The 21,817-nt window shown below is 39.0% G+C and overlaps 2 protein-coding genes across 21 annotated transcripts in view; one reads left to right on the top strand and one right to left on the bottom strand.

Moving 5' to 3' along the window:
• Positions 1 to 21,817, bottom strand: part of LOC128932229 (endogenous retrovirus group K member 13-1 Env polyprotein-like) — a 122,425-nt gene that overhangs the window by 60,904 nt on the left and 39,704 nt on the right. For 2 of the 20 annotated variants that reach the window (XM_054256783.2, XM_078375317.1), the window contains exons 2-5: positions 18,651 to 20,725; positions 18,071 to 18,160; positions 16,870 to 16,929; positions 15,961 to 16,116 (exon numbers count right to left, since the gene is read on the bottom strand). Coding sequence is in view for 7 of the 20 variants with exons in the window: in XM_078375317.1 (XP_078231443.1) it covers positions 18,780 to 19,133 (354 nt within the window). In the remaining 13 variants the exon portion in view is untranslated. Of the gene's footprint in view, positions 1 to 15,957; positions 16,117 to 16,869; positions 16,930 to 18,070; positions 18,161 to 18,650; positions 20,726 to 21,817 lie in introns of all 20 variants that reach the window. The other 18 variants (XM_078375315.1, XM_054256785.2, XM_054256781.2 and 15 more) reach the window with 12 other exon arrangements.
• CSNK1A1L (casein kinase 1 alpha 1 like) lies at positions 18,797 to 20,158 on the top strand. The gene has a single exon (XM_002748979.7). It carries the CDS (start codon positions 19,148 to 19,150, stop codon positions 20,156 to 20,158), a length of 1,011 nt encoding a protein of 336 aa, XP_002749025.1. The 5' UTR covers positions 18,797 to 19,147.

Here is a 21,817-nt window from a genome sequence, read left to right as displayed (position 1 = left end):
ATCAATAAATCCAACAGCTGGTTTTTTGAAAAGATCAACAAAATAGACCACTAGCCAGATTGATTAAAAATAAAAGAGAGAACAACCAAATAGATGCAATAAAAAATGATAAAGGGGAAATCACCACAGATCCCACAGAAATTCAAACCATCATCAGAGAATATTACAGACAACTCTATGCACATAAACTAGTAAACCTGGATGAAATGGATAAATTCCTGGACTCCTGTGTCCTCCCAAGCCTAAACCAGGAGGAAGCTGAAACTATGAATAGACCAATAACAAGGTCAGAAGTCAAGGCAGCAATTAAGAGCCTACCACACAAAAAAAGCCCAGGTCCAGATGGGTTCACAGCCGAATTCTACCAGACACACAAAGAGGAGCTGGTACCATTCCTTCTGAAACTATTCCAAATAATCCAAAAAGAGGGAATCCTTCCCAAATCATTTTATCAGACCAATATCATCATGATACCAAAACCCGGCAGAGACCCAACAAGAAAAAAAACTTCAGGCCAATATTCATGATGAACATAGATGCAAAAATCTTCAATAAAATATTGGCAAGCCGATTGCAACAGCAAATCAAAAAACGTATTCATCATGATCAAGTAGGATTCATCCCGGGGATACAAGGCTGGTTCAACATACACAAGTCTATAAACGTAATTCACCACATAAACAGAACCAAAAACAAAAACCACATGATTATCTCAATTGACGCAGAGAAGGCATTTGACAAAATTCAACAGCCCTTTATGCTAAAAACCCTCAATAAACTTGGTATCGATGGAACGTATCTCAAAGTAATAAAAGCTATTTATGACAAACCAACAGCCAATATCATACTGAATGGGCAAAAACTGGAAGCATTCCCTTTGAAATCCGGCATTAGACAAGGATGCCCTCTGTCACCACTCCTATTCAATATAGTACTGGAAGTTCTAGCCACAGCAATCAGGCAAGAAAAAGAAATAAAGGGTATTCGAATAGGAAAGGTGGAAGCCAAATTGTCTCTATTTGCAGACGACATGATAGTATACCTAGAAGACCCCATCGCCTCAGCGCAAAAACTCCTGAAACTGATAAGCAACTTCAGCAAAGTCTCAGGATATAAAATCAATGTGCAAAAATCACAAGCATTCGTCTACACCAATAACAGACTTAAAGAAAGCCAAATCAAGAATGAACTTCCATTCACAATTGCTACAAAAAGAATGAAATACCTTGGAATACAACTCACAAGGAATGTAAGGGACCTCTTCAAGGAAAACTACAACCACTGCTCAATGAAATCAGAGAGGACACAAACAGATGGAGAAACATTCCATGTTTATGGTTAGGAAGAATTAATATCGTGAAAATGGCTATACTGCCCAAAGTAATTTACAGAATCAATGCTATCCCCATCAAGCTACCATTGACTTTCTTCACAGAACTGGGAAAAACCACCATGAACTTCATATGGAACCAAAAGAGAGCCCGCATAGCCAAGTCAATTCTAAGCAAAAAGAACACAGTGGGGGGCATCACACTACCAGATTTCAAACTATACTACAAGGCTACAGTAATCAAAACAGCATGGTACTGGTACCAAAACAGAGATATAGACCAATGGAACAAAACAGAGGCATCAGAGGCAACACAACATATCTACAACCATACAATCTTTGATAAACCTGACAAAAACAAGCAATGGGGAAAGGATTCCCTGTTTAACAAATGGTGTTGGGAAAACTGGCTAGCCATATGCAGAAAGCAGAAACTGGACCCCTTCCTGACCCCTTACACTAAAATTAACTCCAGATGGATTAAAGACTTAAACATAATACCTGGCACCATAAAAACCCTAGAAGGAAATCTAGGCAAAACCATCCAGGACATAGGAGTAGTCAAGGACTTCATGAACAAAACACCAAAAGCATTGGCAACAAAAGCCAAAATAGACAAATGGGACCTAATGAAACTCCACAGCTTCTGCACGACAAAAGAAACAGTCACTAGAGTGAATCGGCAACCAACAGAATGGGAAAAAATTTTTGCAGTTTACCCATCTGACAAAGGGCTGATATCTAGAATTTACAAAGAACTCAAACAGATTTACAGGAAAAAAACAAACAAGCCCATTCAAAATTGGGCAAAGGATATGTGAACAGACACTTTACAAAAGAAGACATACATGAGGCCAACAAACATATGAAAAAATGCTCATCGTCACTGGTCATCAGAGAGATGCAAATCAAAACCACATTGAGATACCATCTCACGCCAGTTAGAATGGCAATCATTAAAAAATCTGGAGACAACAGATGCTGGAGAGGATGTGGAGAAAAAGGAACACTTTTACACTGTTGGTGGGAGTGTAAATTAGTTCAACCATTGTGGAAGACAGTGTGGCAATTCCTCAAGGCCTTAGAAATAGAAATTCCATTTGACCCAGCAATCCCATTAATGGGTATATATCCAAAGGACAATAAATCGTTCTACTATAAGGACACATGTACACGAATGTTCATTGCAGTACTGTTTACAATAGCAAAGACCTGGAACCAACCCAAATGCCCTATCGATGATAGAGTGGACAGGGAAAATGTGGCACATATACACCATGGAATATTATGCAGCAGTCAGAAATGATGAGTTCGTGTCATTTGTAGGGACATGGATGAATCTGGAGAACATCATTCTCAGCAAACTGACACAAGAACAGAAAATGAAACACCACATATTCTCACTCATAGGCGGGTGATGAAAAATGAGAACACAGGGACACAGAGAGGGGAGTACTAAACACTGGGGTCTATTGGGGGGAAAAGGGGAGGGCCAGTGGGAGGGGGTGGTGGGGAGGGATAGCCTGGGGAGAAATGCCAAATGTGGGTGAAGGGGAGAAAGGAAGCAAAACACACTGCCATGTGTGTACCTACGCAACTGTCTTACATGTTCTGCACATGTACCCCAAAACCTAAAATGCAATAAAAAAAAAAGTAAAAAAAAAAAAACTCACTGTTGGGTACTATGCTCACTATCTGAACGATGGGATTGTTCATATCCTAAACCTCACCATCACACAATATATCCACATCACAAACCTGCACATGTACCCCCAAATCTAAAATAAAAGTTGAAATTATTAAAAATAAATGGGATTTAAAAATCATAGTTATCAGCGCTATGTTAAATGTATAGAGAAAATATTTGAAAGAAATATGGCAAAATAGCAAAAGTTGGAAAAATGCAAAGATAGCAGGGAGCCCCAAGCTGCATAGGGAACAGGGTGTTAGAGCTTGATTAGGTTGAGAAGTGTGTGGCAACCAATATTGAGTGTTGGACCCCACGAAGGCTGAGGAGGACGTCTCCACATAAATGGTGGCTGTCCACACTTCCTCCATAGCTCCTCCACAAACAGGAGGTGTGGACAGCTGGTAAAAGATATTGGATCCTGAGCAGGGAAAAGAGGGCATCCATGTGGAGTAGCAACTCAGCTCAGAGTGTTGGTGCCCCACGATGGCTGAGGAGGGCATCCTCAATGGGGATGGGCAGCCATGGTAGCAATGGGACACAGAAGCCAGTCATATATGAGATAATTTGAGCATCGTTAAATAATGATAGTAGAAGATTATAGCCCATTGCATAAAAGAGGAGAACAAGAATCTGTTATAAATATCAAAAAGAATAAACTGAAAGTTTCATAAAGAATGGGATATTTTCAGCTTCAAAATATTTATTAATTTCAAAAGAAAAAAGTAACTTTTTAGAAGAGAATTCTGTAGACACCACTTTAATCAGGTGAACAACTCGAGCACCATCAGTAATGGGACAAACTGAAACCTTGTGCCACCTAACATAATGCAACGAGAACACACTTCTGTGGTATTCTTGCCAAAGATGCATCACCTGAACCTAATCACGAAGAGAAATCAGGAAATTCAACTGCAAGAACATTCTACGAAATAATCAGACAGTGATCTTCAAGGGTCAAAATCATCAAAGTCAAAAAAAGACTGAGGAAATGTTCAGGACTGAAGCCAACTCAAGACTGATAACAAGATGCAACACCTGATTCTGAACTGGAGCTTTTTTTTACAAAAGACCTCACTTGGGAAAACTGGCAAGACTCAAATGAGGTCTAAGGACTAGAAAGTACGAATAATTCAATGCTAATTCCTAGAATTTTATTATCATATTGTGCTTGTGTAAGAGAATGTCCTTGTTTGAAAGCTATTCACACAAAGTACTTTGGGGTTCTGGGGCACCATAGTGAAAACCTGTAACTCGTTCAAGGCAAAAAAAAAGGTATACTGTATTTGTAACTCCTAAGTTTGAATTACATGAAAATAATTTTTAATAAATTTAAAATTTAAAGGAAACAATTAAAAAGTTTAAATGATTTTTTTTTTTTTTTTTGAGACGGAGTTTCGCTCTTGTTACCCAGGCTGGAGTGCAATGGTGCGCTCTCGGCTCACCGCAACCTCCGACTCCTGGGTTCAGGCAATTCCACTACCTCAGCCTCTTGAGTAGCTAGGACTGTAGGTACACGCCACCATGCCCAGCTAATTTTTGTATTTTTAGTAGAGATGGGGTTTCACCGTGTTGACCAGGATGGTCTCGATCTCTTGACCTTGTGATCCACCTGCCTCGGCCTCCCAAAGTGCTGGGATTACAGGCGTGAGCCACTGCACCCAGCCAGTTTAAATGATTTTTAAAAGTCATGTCCTTTGACCCATAAATTTCATTTCTGGTAGTCTACTTAAGGAAATGATTCAAAATACATGTCTACCTCCAATACTCTGGCACATCTATTCACCCTTCAGGTGTTAGCTCCAGGTTATTTCCTCAGCAAAATTTTCATGACTTTACCAGCCCAGATCTGAAGTTCTTGTCAAACAATCTCACGTCGACCTTTGTGGTCTTTATCACAGTTTATAATTACCCATTTGTACAAACATTAATGATTCCTGCTCCTTGAAGTCAAAGACCAGGTTTGCCATGCTCATCTTTGTATCTTCAGTATCCAGCAGACAGCAAGTACTCAATAAGTATAAGCAAACATGTCATAAATGGATGAATAAATTAAGATAGATCAATTGATAGATGGATAAGTAGACAGATACATAGACAGATAGTAAGAAATGTAAGAGTTCTCAGTTAATGGCTATAGCTGTCATTCCGATCTATCCCTGGGACCTAACATTAAAAAGGTCCTGTTGGTCAGAAGAGATAAAGAACTGAGACGAGCTGAGCAAAGAAACACATTTAATAATCAATATGGAACCTACCAGGAAATACTGGGGCATGTGCATTCTAGCCAAAAGGGGATATGCTTTTTATTTTTGTAGCCAGAGGGTCTTATTTTCCTATTTGAAGACCACCGAAGTATTCCCAGGCCCTCTTGTAAATCTAAGAATTCACATATTGGTGAGAATAGCTGGATATTCAAGATATTTTTGTAATCGCTTTTTTTAATGCTCTTTTGTACATTTAATAATGTTGAGCAAACAATGAAATGTTGTACCAATGGTTTAATGAGGAAGGAGAAAGACCCTAATTTCTGGGCAGAGAACACTTCTCCCTCGTTGTGGAAGGCCCTTACTGAAAAATAGATCAAGACTGTTAGCCAAAGTTTTGTCTCTGTTATTGTATCTGATTATAGGATTTAAAAAAAAAATTTCCAATTGATGCCTTTCCTTCTGGAATTGTAAGTGAACATAATAATAGTACCTGTTTATACAAGAAGTGGATATTGTTATAGATTGGCTTTCTCAATGTTGAGCTAATATTGCCTCATGAATATATGATCTATGGAGAAAACCCTGTAGTTACACCTGCCAATGCTGTCTGTTTGTTGGAGAATAAATTTTGAATGTTTTCTCCTCACAAACAAAAAAGGCCATTTAAAGAGAGGGTGTTAGCTGGGCACGGTGGCGCGTGCCTGTAATCCCAGCTACTCAAGAGGCTGAGGCAGGAGAATTGCCTGAACCCAGGAGGCGGAGATTGAGGTGAGCCGAGCCGAGATCGTACCATTGCACTCCAGCCTGGGTAACAAGAGCGAAACTCTGTCTCCAAAAAAAGAAATATAAAATAAAAATAAATAAAGAGAGGGTGTTACCTGTCTTTATTCTGGGGAGTGGGAGAGCAAAGGTATGAATACATAGGGCAATGTTTTCAACTAAGGGCATATACTACAACCCTCTTTGGAACTTGTAAAAATGCAGATGCTTGGAACAAACTTATGAAAATAGGAATTCGGTGAGGTGAATCTGAAAATTCATATTTTAAAGTTCTGGAGGTGTTCCTGATAACCCTTCTGATTGAAGACAAATATAGGGATGGCTGGAAACAGTGGTACATGCTGATAGTCCCAGCTAGTTAGGAGGCTGAGGCAGGAAGATCAAGAATTGAAGACTAACCTGGGTGATATGGGACTCCATCTCACACACAACACACACACACACACACACACACACACACACACAAATACTAAATAGAAAATGAAAATTTTTCTACTTGAATTATTTAGTCTAACACTTCATGTCCTCATTTTGCTTTTAGCTAAGAAAATATTACCGGGCATGATATTATTATTTAAAAAGGAAAGTCTGATATATAAGCATATTAGAGACAGAGGGAAAACTCTGATCTAGCCCCTAAACAGATACAGCTGACTCTAAGGAAAAAAAAAAAACAACCATAAGCAATAAGAAAAAGCCGCTTCTCTTAGAACACACAGAGACCTTAGATAAGTTACTTTAAGATCCCCACCCCTAAAAGAAATTAACACCAAAGGAGAGAGAGAGAGGCCTTCACTGTCTTCCCCCTCTCCACCCTAAATCATCATACCCTGAGGGGACTGGGCTGTGGAAAAAATTTCACTCTGGAGCACCTTCTTCCAAGAGTGAGATAAATTATCAGCAAGCCAGTAGGGTTTGGGCAGCAGCCCCAGGAGCTACGTGCCATGCCAAGGATAGAACAAAGTACCCAGAGGCGTGGCACAAAGCCGTGAAATGTTGCTGAGCTCCTGGGAAACACTCCCTGGGGGCAACAGGAACACTTAGAAGAACTGTTGCTTTCCCTCAGCTGAAGGGGCTAGAGTCAGAACACCATGGCATCTGTGAAATGTTTCCAGGAAGAAAATCCATGTTTTCCTTTAATGGCGTATTCGTGTTACATAATCTATGTTTGCACTAGAATCATGCAAAAATGCTTCATTTCGTTTTTGTCAAAGACGCTGTTTATCTGAATAATAAGTCAGACTTAAGACTTTACTTTTCAGATAATAAATAGCATGCCATAGGAGATTTTCTTCATTAAAAGCAAAATAAGGTGATGAAGTGTTGGACTAAATAATTCAAGTAGAAAGCTTTTAACTTTTAATTAGTTGCCCATTTCAATTTGAGCTGTACAATCTAAGTTTTCTACTACCCAAGTACTTTGGTCATGGTTGTTTTCAACAAAGCACTAACTTCTTCGAATTTTCACTTCTCTAATGTTTCAGAAATAGTTCCAACTACTTATAAGTGAGAGGGGTATTCCTGGGTGTTTTATTCTCTTTGTAGCAATTGTGAATGAGAGTTCACTCATGATTTGGCTCTCTGTTTGTCTCTTATTGGTGTATAGGAATGCTTGTAATTTTTGCACATTGATTTTGTATCCTGAGACTTTGCTGAAGTTGCTTATCAGCTTAAGGAGATTTTGGGCTGCGATGGTGAGGTTTTCTAAATATACAATTACGTCATATGCAAACAAAGCCAATTTGACTTCCTCTCTTCCTATTTGAATGCACTTTCTTTCTTTCTCTTGCCTGATTGCCCTGGCCAGAACTTCCAAAGTGGGTGAAGGATATGAACAGACACTTCTCAAAAAACGACATTTACGTGGCCAACAAACATATGAAAAAAAGTTCATAATCACAGGTCATTACAGAAATGCAAATCAAAACCACAATGAGATACCATCTCACGCCAGTTAGAATTGTGATCATTAAAAAATCAGGAAAGAACAGATGCTGATGAGGATATGGAGAAATAGGAATGTTTTTACACTATTGGCGTGAGTGTAAATTAGTTCAACCATAGTTAAAGACAGTATGGCAATTCCTCAAGGATCTAGAACCAGAAATACCATTTGATCCAGCAATCCCATTACTGGGTATATGCCCAAAGGATTATAAATCATTGTACTATGGAGACACATGCACACGTATGTTTACTGCAGCACTGTTCACAATAGCAAAGACTTAGAACCAAGCCAAGAGCCCATCAATGATAGATTGGATAAAGAAAATATGGTACACATACACCATGGAATACCATGCAGCCATAAAAAAGGGTGAGTTCATGTCCTTTGCAGACACACGGATGAAGCTGGAAACCATCATCTCCATTTTCCCACCCCTCATTCCCTCCTCAACCCACTCCAATCTGGTTTCCATCCCCTTTACTATACCAAAACCACTCTCCCTAAAGTCAATGAGCTCCATCTCCCATGGGTTTTAGTTCTCTGAAGAATTTTTTACTGCTGGCTTGGTGTGGTGGCTCAAGCCTGTAATCTCAGCACTTTGTGAGGACTAGGTAGGTGGATAGCCTGAGGTCAGGAGTTCGAAACCAGCCTGGCCATCATGGTGAAACACCATCTCTATTAAAAAAAAAAAAAAATTAGCTGGGCATGGTGGTGGGTGCCAGTAATCCCAGCTACTCAGGAGGCTGAGGCAGGTTTTTAACCGTCCTTGGGGATGGCCTCAGCTGAAGAGAATTATTACCTTGCCATAATGGCACCACCTTTTGGAGAAGCCAGCCTGCAATGACTGGTCATGATGGAGGTATAAAGGCCCTGTCCTGCAGCCCGACTCATGATAACACTTAGGGGCCACTGAAGCCCCAAGCTCACCATGGGTTCAGCTGAAGCTTTTGTCCTCTGCCCTACAGTATCTCCTTCTCTCCCTTCCTCAGGGCAATGCCAAAGGTACTCCCTAATAAATGCCCTGCACCCTAATTTTCCTAAGTCTGCTTCCTGAAGAGCCCACCTTAAGAAATTTTCCCAATGGCAAGTGGAATGCTTGCATCCTAAATAGTATGAGCCCATTGCTGGAAATGACCAAACAGAGATAGGACTGTGATTTTGAATGCCACAGAAAAGACGCATATATTGGATGTCTTCTAATGTTTTAATGTTCCTTTCAAATGTCAGATTTTATCGTTGGGTTTTGAATATTGGAAATCATATAATTAACATATTTTATTTACAGAGTACTTTATAGGTTATACATATTATCTCATTCAAGCCTCTCCAAAACCAAATGAAGTAGGTGAAGTATTAGCCCCATTTTACAGAGGAGAAAACAGAGGCTCAGAACATTATTTGGTTTAAGATTACATATTTATTAAATAAAGGATCTAATGCTTCAACCAAACTCTTCTCACATTTCACTCTATAACCAAGATTTCTTTCACCATATGGGTTTTTATAAAAATACTATATAACCAAAAATGATATTAAACTTTTAATTTGCTTTGCTATTGCCAGGATTTTTTAATAATTTTTTTAAGTCATTGAAAATACAGCTGTATTTCTATTTGCCAGGTCTAAGTAATTCCATCCAAGAATTTTGATGGGATCTTTGAAATTTACAGGACTCCTTTATTATTTCATTTGATTCTACATGAGAGTCTGCTTTTCTGCTCAGTTGTATGGAAACGTTCTATGATATACACCTGGCAGTACGTATTTCATTGCCTCCAGTCTGCTGGGACCAAAGCCAGAGATCCCTTAGCAAACTTTTGCATGTTAACAAGAACATTACAATAGCAGATGAAGGAAGCTTTGTACAAAATATTTCTGAAATAAAATGTTAACAGTAGAATCTATTCAATCAACCACCAAACCAGACAAAGGAAAGACTAGCCCTTCAGGTTGCTGGAACTGGAGATTTTGTGGTAGAGAAACTTAAAGGCTAGACAAGTGCTCTGCTATCATCTTCGGACTTGCATTAGATTATCAGAATAGGTGGAAGACTGAACTACACTCTGTAGAGAAAGAAAAGCATCTTCCCCTGACTCCCAACTATGTCCTTCGACACAAGAGTATAATCCAAATTAACCTTACGAGAGCAACATGAATCCAGAAGTCTTCATGGACTCTAATCAGAACACATCAGCCTTTCCATCAAAGACTATTTCATACTTCATTTTATGGATTCCCTTGGGGGATCCCAGAAGGAAAGAGACTTTGTAGTTATAAAATCCAAGTGTACTTTGTTACCACTTTTCTTCTTCCAGGTAACAAAGAGGGTTTAGTGTGCACCAGACCAAGTCAAGGGCTTTGCATATATTATTTCAGTGAACCCTAGCTTCAGTTTTGAGCTTGCTATTAATATGTCCTTTATGCAAATGAAAAAAATTGAAGCTCACTTTTCCTACAATCACTTGGCTTGTAAGTGACAGAGCTAGTGTTTGGCTTTCTCTAGCATCTAAGCTCTTAACGGCTCCACACTGTCTTTTCTGAGTTCTTCAAAAAGAAAAACATTTAGTCATCTGAACGTTCCACAAAATGTAGTACAAAATTGTAGATTGTGCTATGCAATCTGCAGATTATGTTAAAACTGAGTAAAATCCACCAACTTCAGCAGCAAGAACTCTAGCTGAACAGAATATATGGGATCTTTACAACTCTACTGTGTATATGGCAACGTGGGCTATAGTGTAGATGGGATATTGCCAGGAATCCTACTCTAACCAGTGGTCTTGCCCACTCGAGATTTAAGGAGTCAAAGGAAATACCTCTAATTGACATAATTTTGAGTTTTCTTGAAAAGCAAAAGACAATTAGTTATTTTACAGGGCCACAAGTTACAGGAATAATCAAAATGCAGTTTCTAGGATTCTAGAGGCCAAAGAAGAGGCAGAAAAACAGAACAGTTTCTGTCAGGAGCCAGTTATTGGAAATACACTTGACATAGAAAATGTAAAGACTATTACAGAAACACAGGGCATAAAACATTATATCCCATTCAAGGGATCTAAAGTTTCAAATAACGGAGTTGAATGCTCTGTAGAACACAAAATATTTTTGTAGGTGGCCTAAAAGAACAAAATATGATCATACTACTATGTCCTTCCAGTTCTGCAAACTATAAGCTCTGTTGAATACTATTGTGCCAAGTAATTGCAGATAAGCTTCAGAGAACTGGTTCTCAGTTTCTCCACAAGTCACTGAAAACCATAACATGATTATTACAAATACAGAAAAGAACAATACTCATGCTTATAAAAGAGAAAATGTATGAATAAAAGACCAGGCCAGATTATGAAGACAGTGAAATGACTTTTTATGATAGTTTAATGGTGAGTACACATCGTTACACATTTGTCCAAACTTACAGAATGTACAACAAACACCAAGAGTGAACCCTTATGTAAACTATGGACTTTTGCTGATAATGAGGTATCAGTGGTTCATCAATTGTAATAAACACACCACTCTGGTGCCAATTGTTGATGGTGAGGGTGGCTATGCATGGATGGTAGGGGGTAGAAAGAATATGGGAACTCTACTTTCTGCTGAATTTTGTTGTAAACCTAAAACTTCTCAAAAAAAAAAAGTCTTTAAAAGAAAAAGACTAGCCCAGAGGTCACATGACAGAGGCTGGGAGACCCATAGAGGTCCACAGAGAACACAGAAACAGGGGATGAATAAACCAAATTCCACAGATCTACCCTGCTATGTTCCAGTCATTTGTTCCATCACGCCAAAATGATCACAGAATATTTGCAATCCTCTGTTCCTTGTACTCCTCATGTTGTTTGCACAGAGTTCTCTACTTCTAGAAACATATTATAAATTTGTCTAACTTATTTCATTTACTTATTTTTTAATTAATTTATTTATTTTTGTAGAAATAGGGTCTCACTGTCTTGCCCAGACTCAGTGGGTTGGTGCTCATCATAGCTCACTACAGTCTCAAACTCGAGCTCAAGAGATTCTCCCACCTCAGCCTCTCAGAGTGCTAGGATTTCAGGCAAGAGCCACCACATCTGGCCTTAGGGTGTCTATTTTAAAAGGAAATATTCACAAAGTAATGAGTTAGTAAAATCCATTATTGAACATTTTAGTAGTAAAATTAATAGTTACTAATGTTCACTCTACAAAAATTGTTCTATAATATTTCCTTTTTTGCAGTAAAATTCAGCATAGCAAGCAGTAATTTTAGCACTTATAAAAAGTATTCAAGGCTGTGTGATGGTACATGAAGAATCATTAAAATTATTATCTATTTCTGTATCTGTCTGAAATTTTCTTTGATATAAAGGTTTTCTTTAAAAAACTCATCAGTAAAATCTGCTTAATGTAACAGCAACTCTACATAACATAACTTGATTGCTTTGCTATCAAACTGTGTTATTATAGTCATAGACAAATATTCTGTATTCTATAGCACCATCATCTGAAAACATAGCATAGTATTTAAGGATTGGAGTTCAGAAATCAGACTGCCAAGTTGCATTCCACATACTTTACTTCTTAGCTGTTATAACCTTGGAAAAGTTATTTTGCTTAGGCTCCAATTTCCCCACCCAGAAAGGGAATAACATCACCATAAAGCCATTACGAGAATCAAATGGCATAAAATGTGTGTAAAGTCACGGCACAATGTCTGGCTCATAATAGGTGTTCAATAAATATAAGCTACTAATAATATTGCAAGGTTCTCATAGATATTACTCCTCTAAAATTAAAAGAAGCAGTGAAGCCAAAAAAGTGTTCTAATCTACAGATGGGGAACAAGTCCAGAGAGTCACAATTCAGAAATTAAAAAACATTTCCCCACTCTAGTGTATTCCGAAATTATTCCTAATTATTGTGAAGAAATATATGTATACATATATACATAATACATATATTCCTTCATATTATAATACATTTATTAGAAAATATTCTAATAAGTTAGAATATATTTATTAAATTACAATTTAGAATGTATGAAGAATTTACAAAAATAAAAGAAATTGCAAAATCCTGGCATAGTCTTTTAACACTAAATAATCCAAAGAAAGTTTGCCATTGACTTAATCAATCAGTTTTCAAGTTTGCTTTGGCTTTTCTTATCAGGCCTTCTGCTGGCACCTCCTCTGTGGCCTGTCTCACACTTAGCCAGAGATATGTGGGTTATCTGGATTCTCTCATAGTCTCCCCTGCATGGATACCTGGGGAACTTTAGCAAGGCCCTCCATGGCTCTCATTTCCTAGATCTCCCTGTTAAATTTCAGGCTTGTCTACCAGTCCATTGTTCGTCACGACCAGGACTATAACTTCACACTATCCAAACAGCTGGTCTTTTCCTTTCATTTGCCACAAAGGTTGCTATTTCTACTGACAACACCACTGGATGGAAGGTTTTTCCACACTGTGCTCTAAATCAAATGACCCCCCCACCTTTGGCAGGGAAACTTCTGGTTCTCAGGTTCAGCAGTGCCCTCATAAACTTCTCAACAGATCCATCTTGGGAGTGGGGTACAAGGGACAGAGATGGGAGAAGTCCCAGGAAACAATGCCATAGACTCCCACTGCTCCTATTAACCTACATTCAGCATTTTTTCTGTGAATAATCGCTTCTCAATTTGTTGTATGCCTTTGGTGGATTTCAAGAGCCCTGAAATGGTTGTCTTTGACGATATTGTCAAGTTTTATTATTGTATAATATTTTATCGGAAAAAAATGAAAACATACAATGTTTTATCACGAAGGTAAATATTAAGATATGTTCTAAATCGTCTAACTGGTAGCCATTATTATTAGTGTTTTGTTTTGTAAACAACAATTACGTGTAAAATAAAATGTTCATCCTATCTCAATGCAATATTGGCCCTTGTCTATACAGTGTTTTTATGAGCAGTTACATTATCTAATGTTTAAATTATTCAAGTTCCTTAAAATGTAAAGATTCCAAAAGTTGGTACTAAACAATAATTCATTATTTAGAAACTCCTATATCTCAAAACATGTCTTTTCTAACAGACCACTAGTACTATTGTTTTTTAAAAAGCAGGATTTTAGACATGTGTTATTGGAAAGAGTATATGATGATTGGATAAAATTAAATATCTCTGTGAACATAATTATAAGGAACCAGGTTGAGACTTGAAAAATAAATATATTTGACTGCAGAATCCAGAGTTATAAAAAATACTTGTACTCTGCTGGAGATGCTCTCTTTAGACAAAATTGTCAGAAAGGAATGTTACCGGGATTAAGTGCAAGCCTGTGTGCACAGTCAGGGTGCACTAAACTGCAGGTCAGCCAGTCCTTTTATTTTCCAATCCATTGTTCACCCTGATCACAGTCCAACTAATCACAAGATCAACCCATGAAATAATTAAAGCAACCTAAATTAATGGATCATCTATACTCAATCTCATCCATTTTGAACACCTGACATAATTACAACTTACAGCTTTCTCTTTGTATTAGAGGAGATAGCTGTTAGAACTTAAGCACAATTAGCTGAAAGGAACTGGAAGATGCAATAAGTGTGATATTATGTTATGAACTGCTTCCATGTAATTTTCTGATCTTTGAATGAAGTAACATAATTTAAATGAATGTGTTCACCTAATGATCTGCCAACAATTTCGATGGTCTTAATAAAGTGACAACCTGCAAGAAAAAGCAAAAGAGGTTCTACAACTCCTCACTGCTTTGGAAGGAAGTCTAGAAAGCTACCAGAATTGCAGTAACCTCACAGGAACCAAAAAAAACAAAAAGTAATGATTTTTCAGGCTGAAATTGCACCCTACATTCTCAATGTAGCAAAATTGGTATTTAAAAGTGTTTTCTTTTTTTTTCAAATAAACATATTGCATGAGTGAACAGAATGAGTGAACAGAAAGATGCAGAGCAATGGAGAAAATATTCTTTCATGAAGAAAATCCAGCACATTACAATGACGAGGACGCCCTCTGCTGTGATTTTTGACACTACACCAAACAGCATCATTTCCAATAGTTTCTCATTGTCTTTGCAGTGCCAATACTTCCAGAAAGCTTTGAGGAAAAAATGACTTCAATCCTTCTATAAAGTTAGTCATCTCCAGGATCTTTTAAAAATTAAAGTGACTGATTTTGGGTAATATTATTCTTAACATAGTGTTTGAGCCACATAAACCTCAGTAAATCTCTTGGTGACAGCATTATTTATTTAAGAACATATTTTCATTTATCTTGTATTCTATTTAATAGTTCCAAAAGGAGATGGCATTCATGCCAATGGTTTCCATAACAACAATTGCCCACTCAAGTCTATAGCCAAAAAGAAAATTGTTTTTACTTAGAAATTTTGTGCCTCAAAAGACCATTCTACTAAAGTGTCTCCGTTTCCTAGGAAGATATCAAGAAGCCCAGAAAATTAACCCCAAAACTCATACGAGACTAAAACCAATGCCATTTGAATATCATTCCTTAATTGCCAAAAGCTGATGTGGGTTTATAGGCAAGTGAATAAAACCTATTTTGCAGGATACCTTCTAAGTGTTAGGAGCAGACAGGAGTATTTCAGGTGGGAAGGAGAAGTCAGATTGCAATGTGGAAACATTTCTATGTAAGCATTTCTGGTCAATTGCATCGAGATAGCTTAGGGGGTAGAAAAGAGACTTGAACTTCTAACACCAAGTAAATTGTGATTTACTTTCCTAAGTTAAATCTTTTATGCCTGTTTCATTTTTTTGTACTTTCTCTTAAAGAGGGCCACAAAAAAAAAATGAATGAAGTTCAGGACTGACAAAATCTGAATTGGTTGTTAGACAGTACAATACTACCCAGTACAATCCTGCCCAGAATATGTTATTTTACTTTTACTGGGGTCATCTTATAATAATAGAAATTATTTTAGTGGCAATTTTGAAACCAAGGCTAAATCATAGCTTTAAAATGCATTGACAAAATATATAATTAAGGGAAAGAAAGAGAACTACTACCTGCCCAACAGTGAAGCCACCCAGCATTCAGTAGCCTCTGGCTGTTGATATCTATGCAGGGGTTAAAAGTACTGGCTTTGGAGTCAGGCAATCCTGGATTTCCATTCTGAATCCATCATTCCACATCTGTGCCACCTTTGGTGAGTCACTCAAACCCTGCAAATAGGAGGCATTCAATAACTATTTGTTGAACAAATGAATAAATAATGCATCAACCCCACACACTGTCCAGAAAATTTTATCAAATATAGTAGTTCAATTTCCTTACATTTTAAAAACTATTTGCTGCATATCTCTTAGGGAAAAATTTTGAACAAAAGGGTGGGAGGGGATGCAAGAGTTTAAGCAAAGTGTTGTTTGGGTTTAAAGACTACTTATATTTGGTTGAAGAGATTGGAAAAGGTTTCATGGAGCAAACAACATTTAAGGAAGAGCCATGAAAGGTTATTAGAATTAGATCTGGGTGATAGGGAAGATAAAGCAGGCCGGAAGCATTTCAGGCTAAGGAAACAACACCATAAGCCAAGACCCAAAGATGAAAAAATGCAGGGAGTATGTGTTCAGGAAAGAGTCAGCAGCCCCACTGGCTTGTGGTAAGAGAATTCATTGGAGACTGGACTGGAAGCTATTCAGGGTCATGCCACCACTTCGGTTACTGATCCTCCCCATTCTGGAGATGCTCACAACTTCCCTGTCATGAAGGTTCACCCAGCCACCATTATAAGTTACACTTGACTTTCTTTACAGGCAGTGCCTTTATTTAACGAGCACAAAGAAGTATAGGACTTAGCAAACGATTTACAAACTATCATTAAACTATTCTAGTTCCAGTGTTGAAAGGGGATTTTTTTTTTTAATTTCAAGTTTTTGTCGAAGTATGGGTTATCTGTAACGTTTTTAATTACTGACTTCTCTCACATAGAGATCATTTGAATTTCAAGGTTCATGTTGAAGCCATTGACTGGAAGGCTGAAAGGGAAGGAAGCATAATGGGCACTGCGTTAACAACATAAATTTTGTTCTAGGTCATTAGAAGGGAAATTGTTCTCCAGGCAAATTTCAACAAAGTTGGATAAGTAAATGAAAGAAATGCCATTCTAGTTGATACAATATAAAAAGTAACTGCCTTGGGTCAAACTTCAGTTTCAAATTGGCCTCTGACATTTGTCTGTAGTGTGGTCTTGGGCAATTCATCTAACCTCTCTATGCCTTGATTTCCACTTGTATAAAACGAGAAGTACAATCATAATAATAAAACTTGTCAGCAGTATATTGCATTACTCTCCACCTGTGAGAGGAGTATGTATTTTCACTCCACTGTCTTTGGACCCGTCCATGTTTTTGTCCAGCGGAATGTGACATTTGTCACTCCTTTTATTATGAGAACAGCATTCTCCTAAGGCGGTTCCTCTTTCAGCCTACATTCTAGAACAAAGAGGACACGGGAAGCAGAGATGCAGCTGATCTATGGCTTACATAAATCCTAAATTATAAATAAACTTTGTCATTGTAAGCCACTGAGATTTGTGGGTTGTTCTTGCTGCAAAGCCAAGTAATATACTGTGCTACCCACCTCACATATTTGTCCTAAGTGGAGTTTTTTAATGTTTTAAAGCAGTTCATAATGTTCTATGCCCATCTATGTCTCAAACCAGCTCCTTCTCTCACCATTTGAACTCAAAGCATTCTATGAAATTCTGTTGCAGGTCAGAAAAGTTAGGAACAGCACTATATGAGACAGTAAGTGGGAATATCTACTTTCAAACCTCCACCACCCTCTCCTGCCCTTCTGCCATTGGCCCCCAAATTCATTGCTACTGCTCCATTAGGATTAACAGATTTTTTTAGATTAAAAATTTTTTTAGATTAAAAAATATAGACTTTTTCTGCTAGTGCTGGTCCCACTTCTTCTGAGAAAATGCTCAGAACTGCCCGCAGCTATTTCTTCTTCATATTTTGGTTACATTTGACTTGAATGCTTCATTTAGTCAGTTTTGCCAGAACTCCTCTGTGAAATCCTATTTGAACTCAAAGCATTCTATGAAAAAACTTCAAAAGGATGGCTTAAAAAAAAAAGGCATTTCAATTTAACGAGCAGTAAGTGACTCACCTAAACTCAATAAAGAAGCAACCACTGAGATCGCAGAGAAAAAGCTCCAGGTGGCACCACGACTCGCATTAAACCAGAGAGAGACGATGGCTAGGGAAGTAGGCGGGACAATGATTGGGCCTGAAAACCAGGAATCTCTGCTATAAAAGCCTCCCACTACTGCACCGTGAAGTTTAAAGCCGCTGAGCTCCGGCCAGGCGCGATGGCTCAAGCCTGTAATCCCAGCACTTTGGGAGGTCGAGGCGGGTGGATCACGGGGTCAACAGATCGAGACCATCCTGGTCAACATGGTGAAACCCCGTCTCTACTAAAAATACAAAAAATTAGCTGGGCATGGTGGCGCGTGCCTGTAATCCCAGCTACTCAGGAGGCTGAGGCAGGAGAATTGCCTGAACCCAGGAGGCGGAGGCTGCGGTGAGCCGAGATCGTGCCATTGCACTCCAGCCTGGGTAACAAGAGCGAAACTCCGTCTCAAAAAAAAAAAAAAAAAAAAAAAAAAAGCTGAGCTCCGAGTCACATAAGCCTACGCAGTTTTGAATTCCAGCTCGCCCATGTTCTCCTGCAACCTTAGGCCCCTTACCTGAGACTTAGCCTTTCTTACCCAATAACTCAGGGAAACAGCAGCTACCTTACAAGACGAGCAAGTCCGTGTGAAACGGAGTAAGATGAGTGGAACACCTAACGGAAGACTCAGACAACAGCAGCTGCTCTAAAAATTCTCCATTTGTGGTTGGTTCAGCGGAGGAACAAGATGGCGGCGCCGGCGGCGTGACGGGGCCCTGGGGCCTGCAGCCATTGACTGCGGTGGCGGCGGTTTGGCAGCCCCAGCTCGCCGCGCCGCGTTTCTCCGCCTGCGACCCCTCCGCGACAGCGAGGCGGCCACAGCCGTCCACAAAGAGGTGGAGGCCAAACCTGGCGATCGCGAGGAGCCCTCACAAACTGCCACCTGGTGGAGATCCGGCGGCGCTGCGGGGATCAGGCTGACACCAGCCGACTCCAGGCCGTCTCCTGACGCCCTCACCGTCAGCCTTGTGCGCCTGAGAGCCCGGAGGCCAGCCTCCATCTCTGCCCCTCAGGATGATGAAAAACAGCGGCTCCAAGGCCGAGCTCATTGTGGGAGGGAAATACAAACTGGTGCGGAAGATCGGGTCTGGCTCCTTCGGAGACGTTTATCTGGGAATCGCCACCAGCAACGGGGAGGAAGTGGCAGTGAAGCTGGAATCTCAGAAGGCCAAGCACCCGCAGCTGCTGTATGAGAGCAGACTCTACACGATTCTTCAGGGTGGGACTGGCATCCCCCACATGCACTGGTATGGCCAGGAAAAAGACAGCAATGTGCTAGTCATGGACCTTCTGGGGCCCAGCCTCGAAGACCTCTTTAATTTCTGTTCCAGAAGGTTCACCATGAAAACTGTACTTATGTTAGCCGACCAGATGATCAGTAGAATTGAATACGTGCATACGATGAGTTTTCTACACCGAGACATTAAACCAGATAACTTCCTGATGGGTACTGGGCGTCACTGTAATAAGCTGTTCCTTATTGATTTTGGTTTGGCCAAAAGGTACAGAGACAACAGGACTAGGCAACACATCCCGTACAGAGAAGATAAACACCTCATTGGCACTGTCCGATATGCCAGCATCAATGCACATCTTGGTATTGAGCAGAGCCGCCGAGATGACATGGAATCCTTAGGCTACGTTTTCATGTATTTTAATAGAACCAACCTGCCGTGGCAAGGACTAAAGGCTATGACAAAGAAACAAAAATACGACAAGATTAGTGAGAAGAAGATGTCCACGCCTGTTGAAGTTTTATGTAAGGGATTTCCTGCGGAATTTGCCATGTACTTGAATTACTGTCGTGGGCTGCGCTTTGAGGAAGTCCCAGATTACACGTATCTGAGGCAGCTCTTCCGCATTCTTTTCAGGACCCTGAACCACCAATATGACTACACGTTTGACTGGATGATGTTAAAACAGAAAGCAGCACAGCAGGCAGCCTCTTCCAGTGGGCAGGGTCAGCAGGCTCAAGCCCAGACAGGCAGTAAAACGAATAAAAAGGATAATGTGAAAGATAACTAAGCATGGATGAGGAACGGAAGAAGCAGAGCAGATGATTCAAGCAGCGTTTGATTCTTCCCACTCTAGAAGTTGTAGTTCATACGTACACTAGCTAGTGGCTGTGGACAATCATTTCCTTGGTGTAAAAAACTTTATTTCTATATAAACCGACTCCAGGGAGCGCTGGTGATGCTGTATCCCAAGGTGTAGCTGCTGGAATTGTGAATGTTATCTGAGGTAGTGAAACATGGTGTCTGGTTTTCTGTTGCACGTATTCAAGTAGAAAAGTTAAATGGTGGGCACACATGAATTGGGGACGACGTTGTGCATATGCCAATTTTTTGTTAAAACCTTTTAGTCTGAGCTAGACTACTTTGAGATCTCATTGAAGAACAGTCTTCAGCCACAGCTGCGAAAGTTGTAAATGCTTACAGTTGAGCATTCTTAGGCTTTCTCCCTCCCTGGGGTTTGCAGATTGTTCACTTGAAAAGCATTCTTAAAACGGCTGGCTTCTTGTCTGCAAACCAACTGATCTGGTAACAACCAAAAATTCCAGTTTTGAGTATAGGAAAGATTCTGCCTGCTTACCTGTGAAGACGTAAGAAAAACTTAGTCACTACCAGATTATCTTTAGAATTCCACATTAACTCTATCATGTTCTCGGTATTTAAAAAATAAAAAACAACGAGAGCAACCATATTTGTCACAGAAATGTAGTTAACAGCCTACAACTGAACGTGTATGTATGTTGCTTAGATAAATGTAATCACTGTAAACTCCGATATGATCTAGGATTTTGTTCACATTTTGAAATGGGAGTTTTTATGTTTACACGTTCATCAAAAACTAGAAACTTTCTGTAAGGAAATGATACTTTTTTAAACAACAATCAAAAAAATGCCTTGCTGACTCACTAGGAAATAAAAATCTCCCCAATTTTTCGATAGTCAACTTCAAGGCATTTGTTACATGATATTCCTGTGCAAGTACATTTTGTTTCACGATATAACTTTTTCCAATGTTTTTATTTCAAAATAACTTTTCTGTATGAAGGGGAAAGGCATTCTTTCATTTTTTCTTTTTCTAATTACTTGTGGTACAATCTCTAGTACTCAACCAGCAGAACTTGGTATTGTTACTTCTTCCACTGACTAATAGCTGGGCTAATTTCAAACAAGAATGCAAGCATTGAAGAGTTTGACTACAAAGCATTGTTGAAAATACTTGTGTAATGGCTATAAGCGGTTGACTTTTACCCTTGGAGAGCACACTGTGTGAGTCTCTGTGAGCACTGACCCTCCCTAACCCCCATCTACTTCTCTAAATTATCTGTGTGTACGTGCTCTTCCTCTCAACCTTTTTGCACATTCTTTTCTTTTTCTCTGACGCAAAACATAGGAAAACTCATTTTCCTTTTAATTTTTTAAATGGTGTAATTTATTCACTTATAGCATGTCAGGATAAATTAAAAGAACATTTATCTGAAAATGCTGCCAGGAGCCTGTTGTGTAAATGTGGGCATTTTGTAAAATAACCTTGAAATTGTAAATTGCCACATGTTTGGTCAGATTGTGTCAGGTTTCATTTATTTTTTAATTTTTTTCATTTGAAAACTATTTCAGCAATAATTAATTCTATGATTACCACATTCTGCCATTAACGGATATATTAGTACTATAA

The sequence above is a fragment of the Callithrix jacchus genome, chromosome 5 (assembly GCF_049354715.1).
Source record: "Callithrix jacchus isolate 240 chromosome 5, calJac240_pri, whole genome shotgun sequence".
Taxonomy (NCBI): domain Eukaryota; kingdom Metazoa; phylum Chordata; class Mammalia; order Primates; family Cebidae; genus Callithrix; species Callithrix jacchus.
Note: the sequence above shows the minus strand (reverse complement) of the source record. Positions and strands in the feature narration are given on the sequence as shown.

What these genes read in the sequence shown, in the direction of transcription:
- CSNK1A1L (XM_002748979.7), top strand. Translation starts at nt 19,148, where the DNA reads ATGATGAAAAACAGCGGCTCCAAGGCCGAGCTCATTGTGGGAGGGAAA.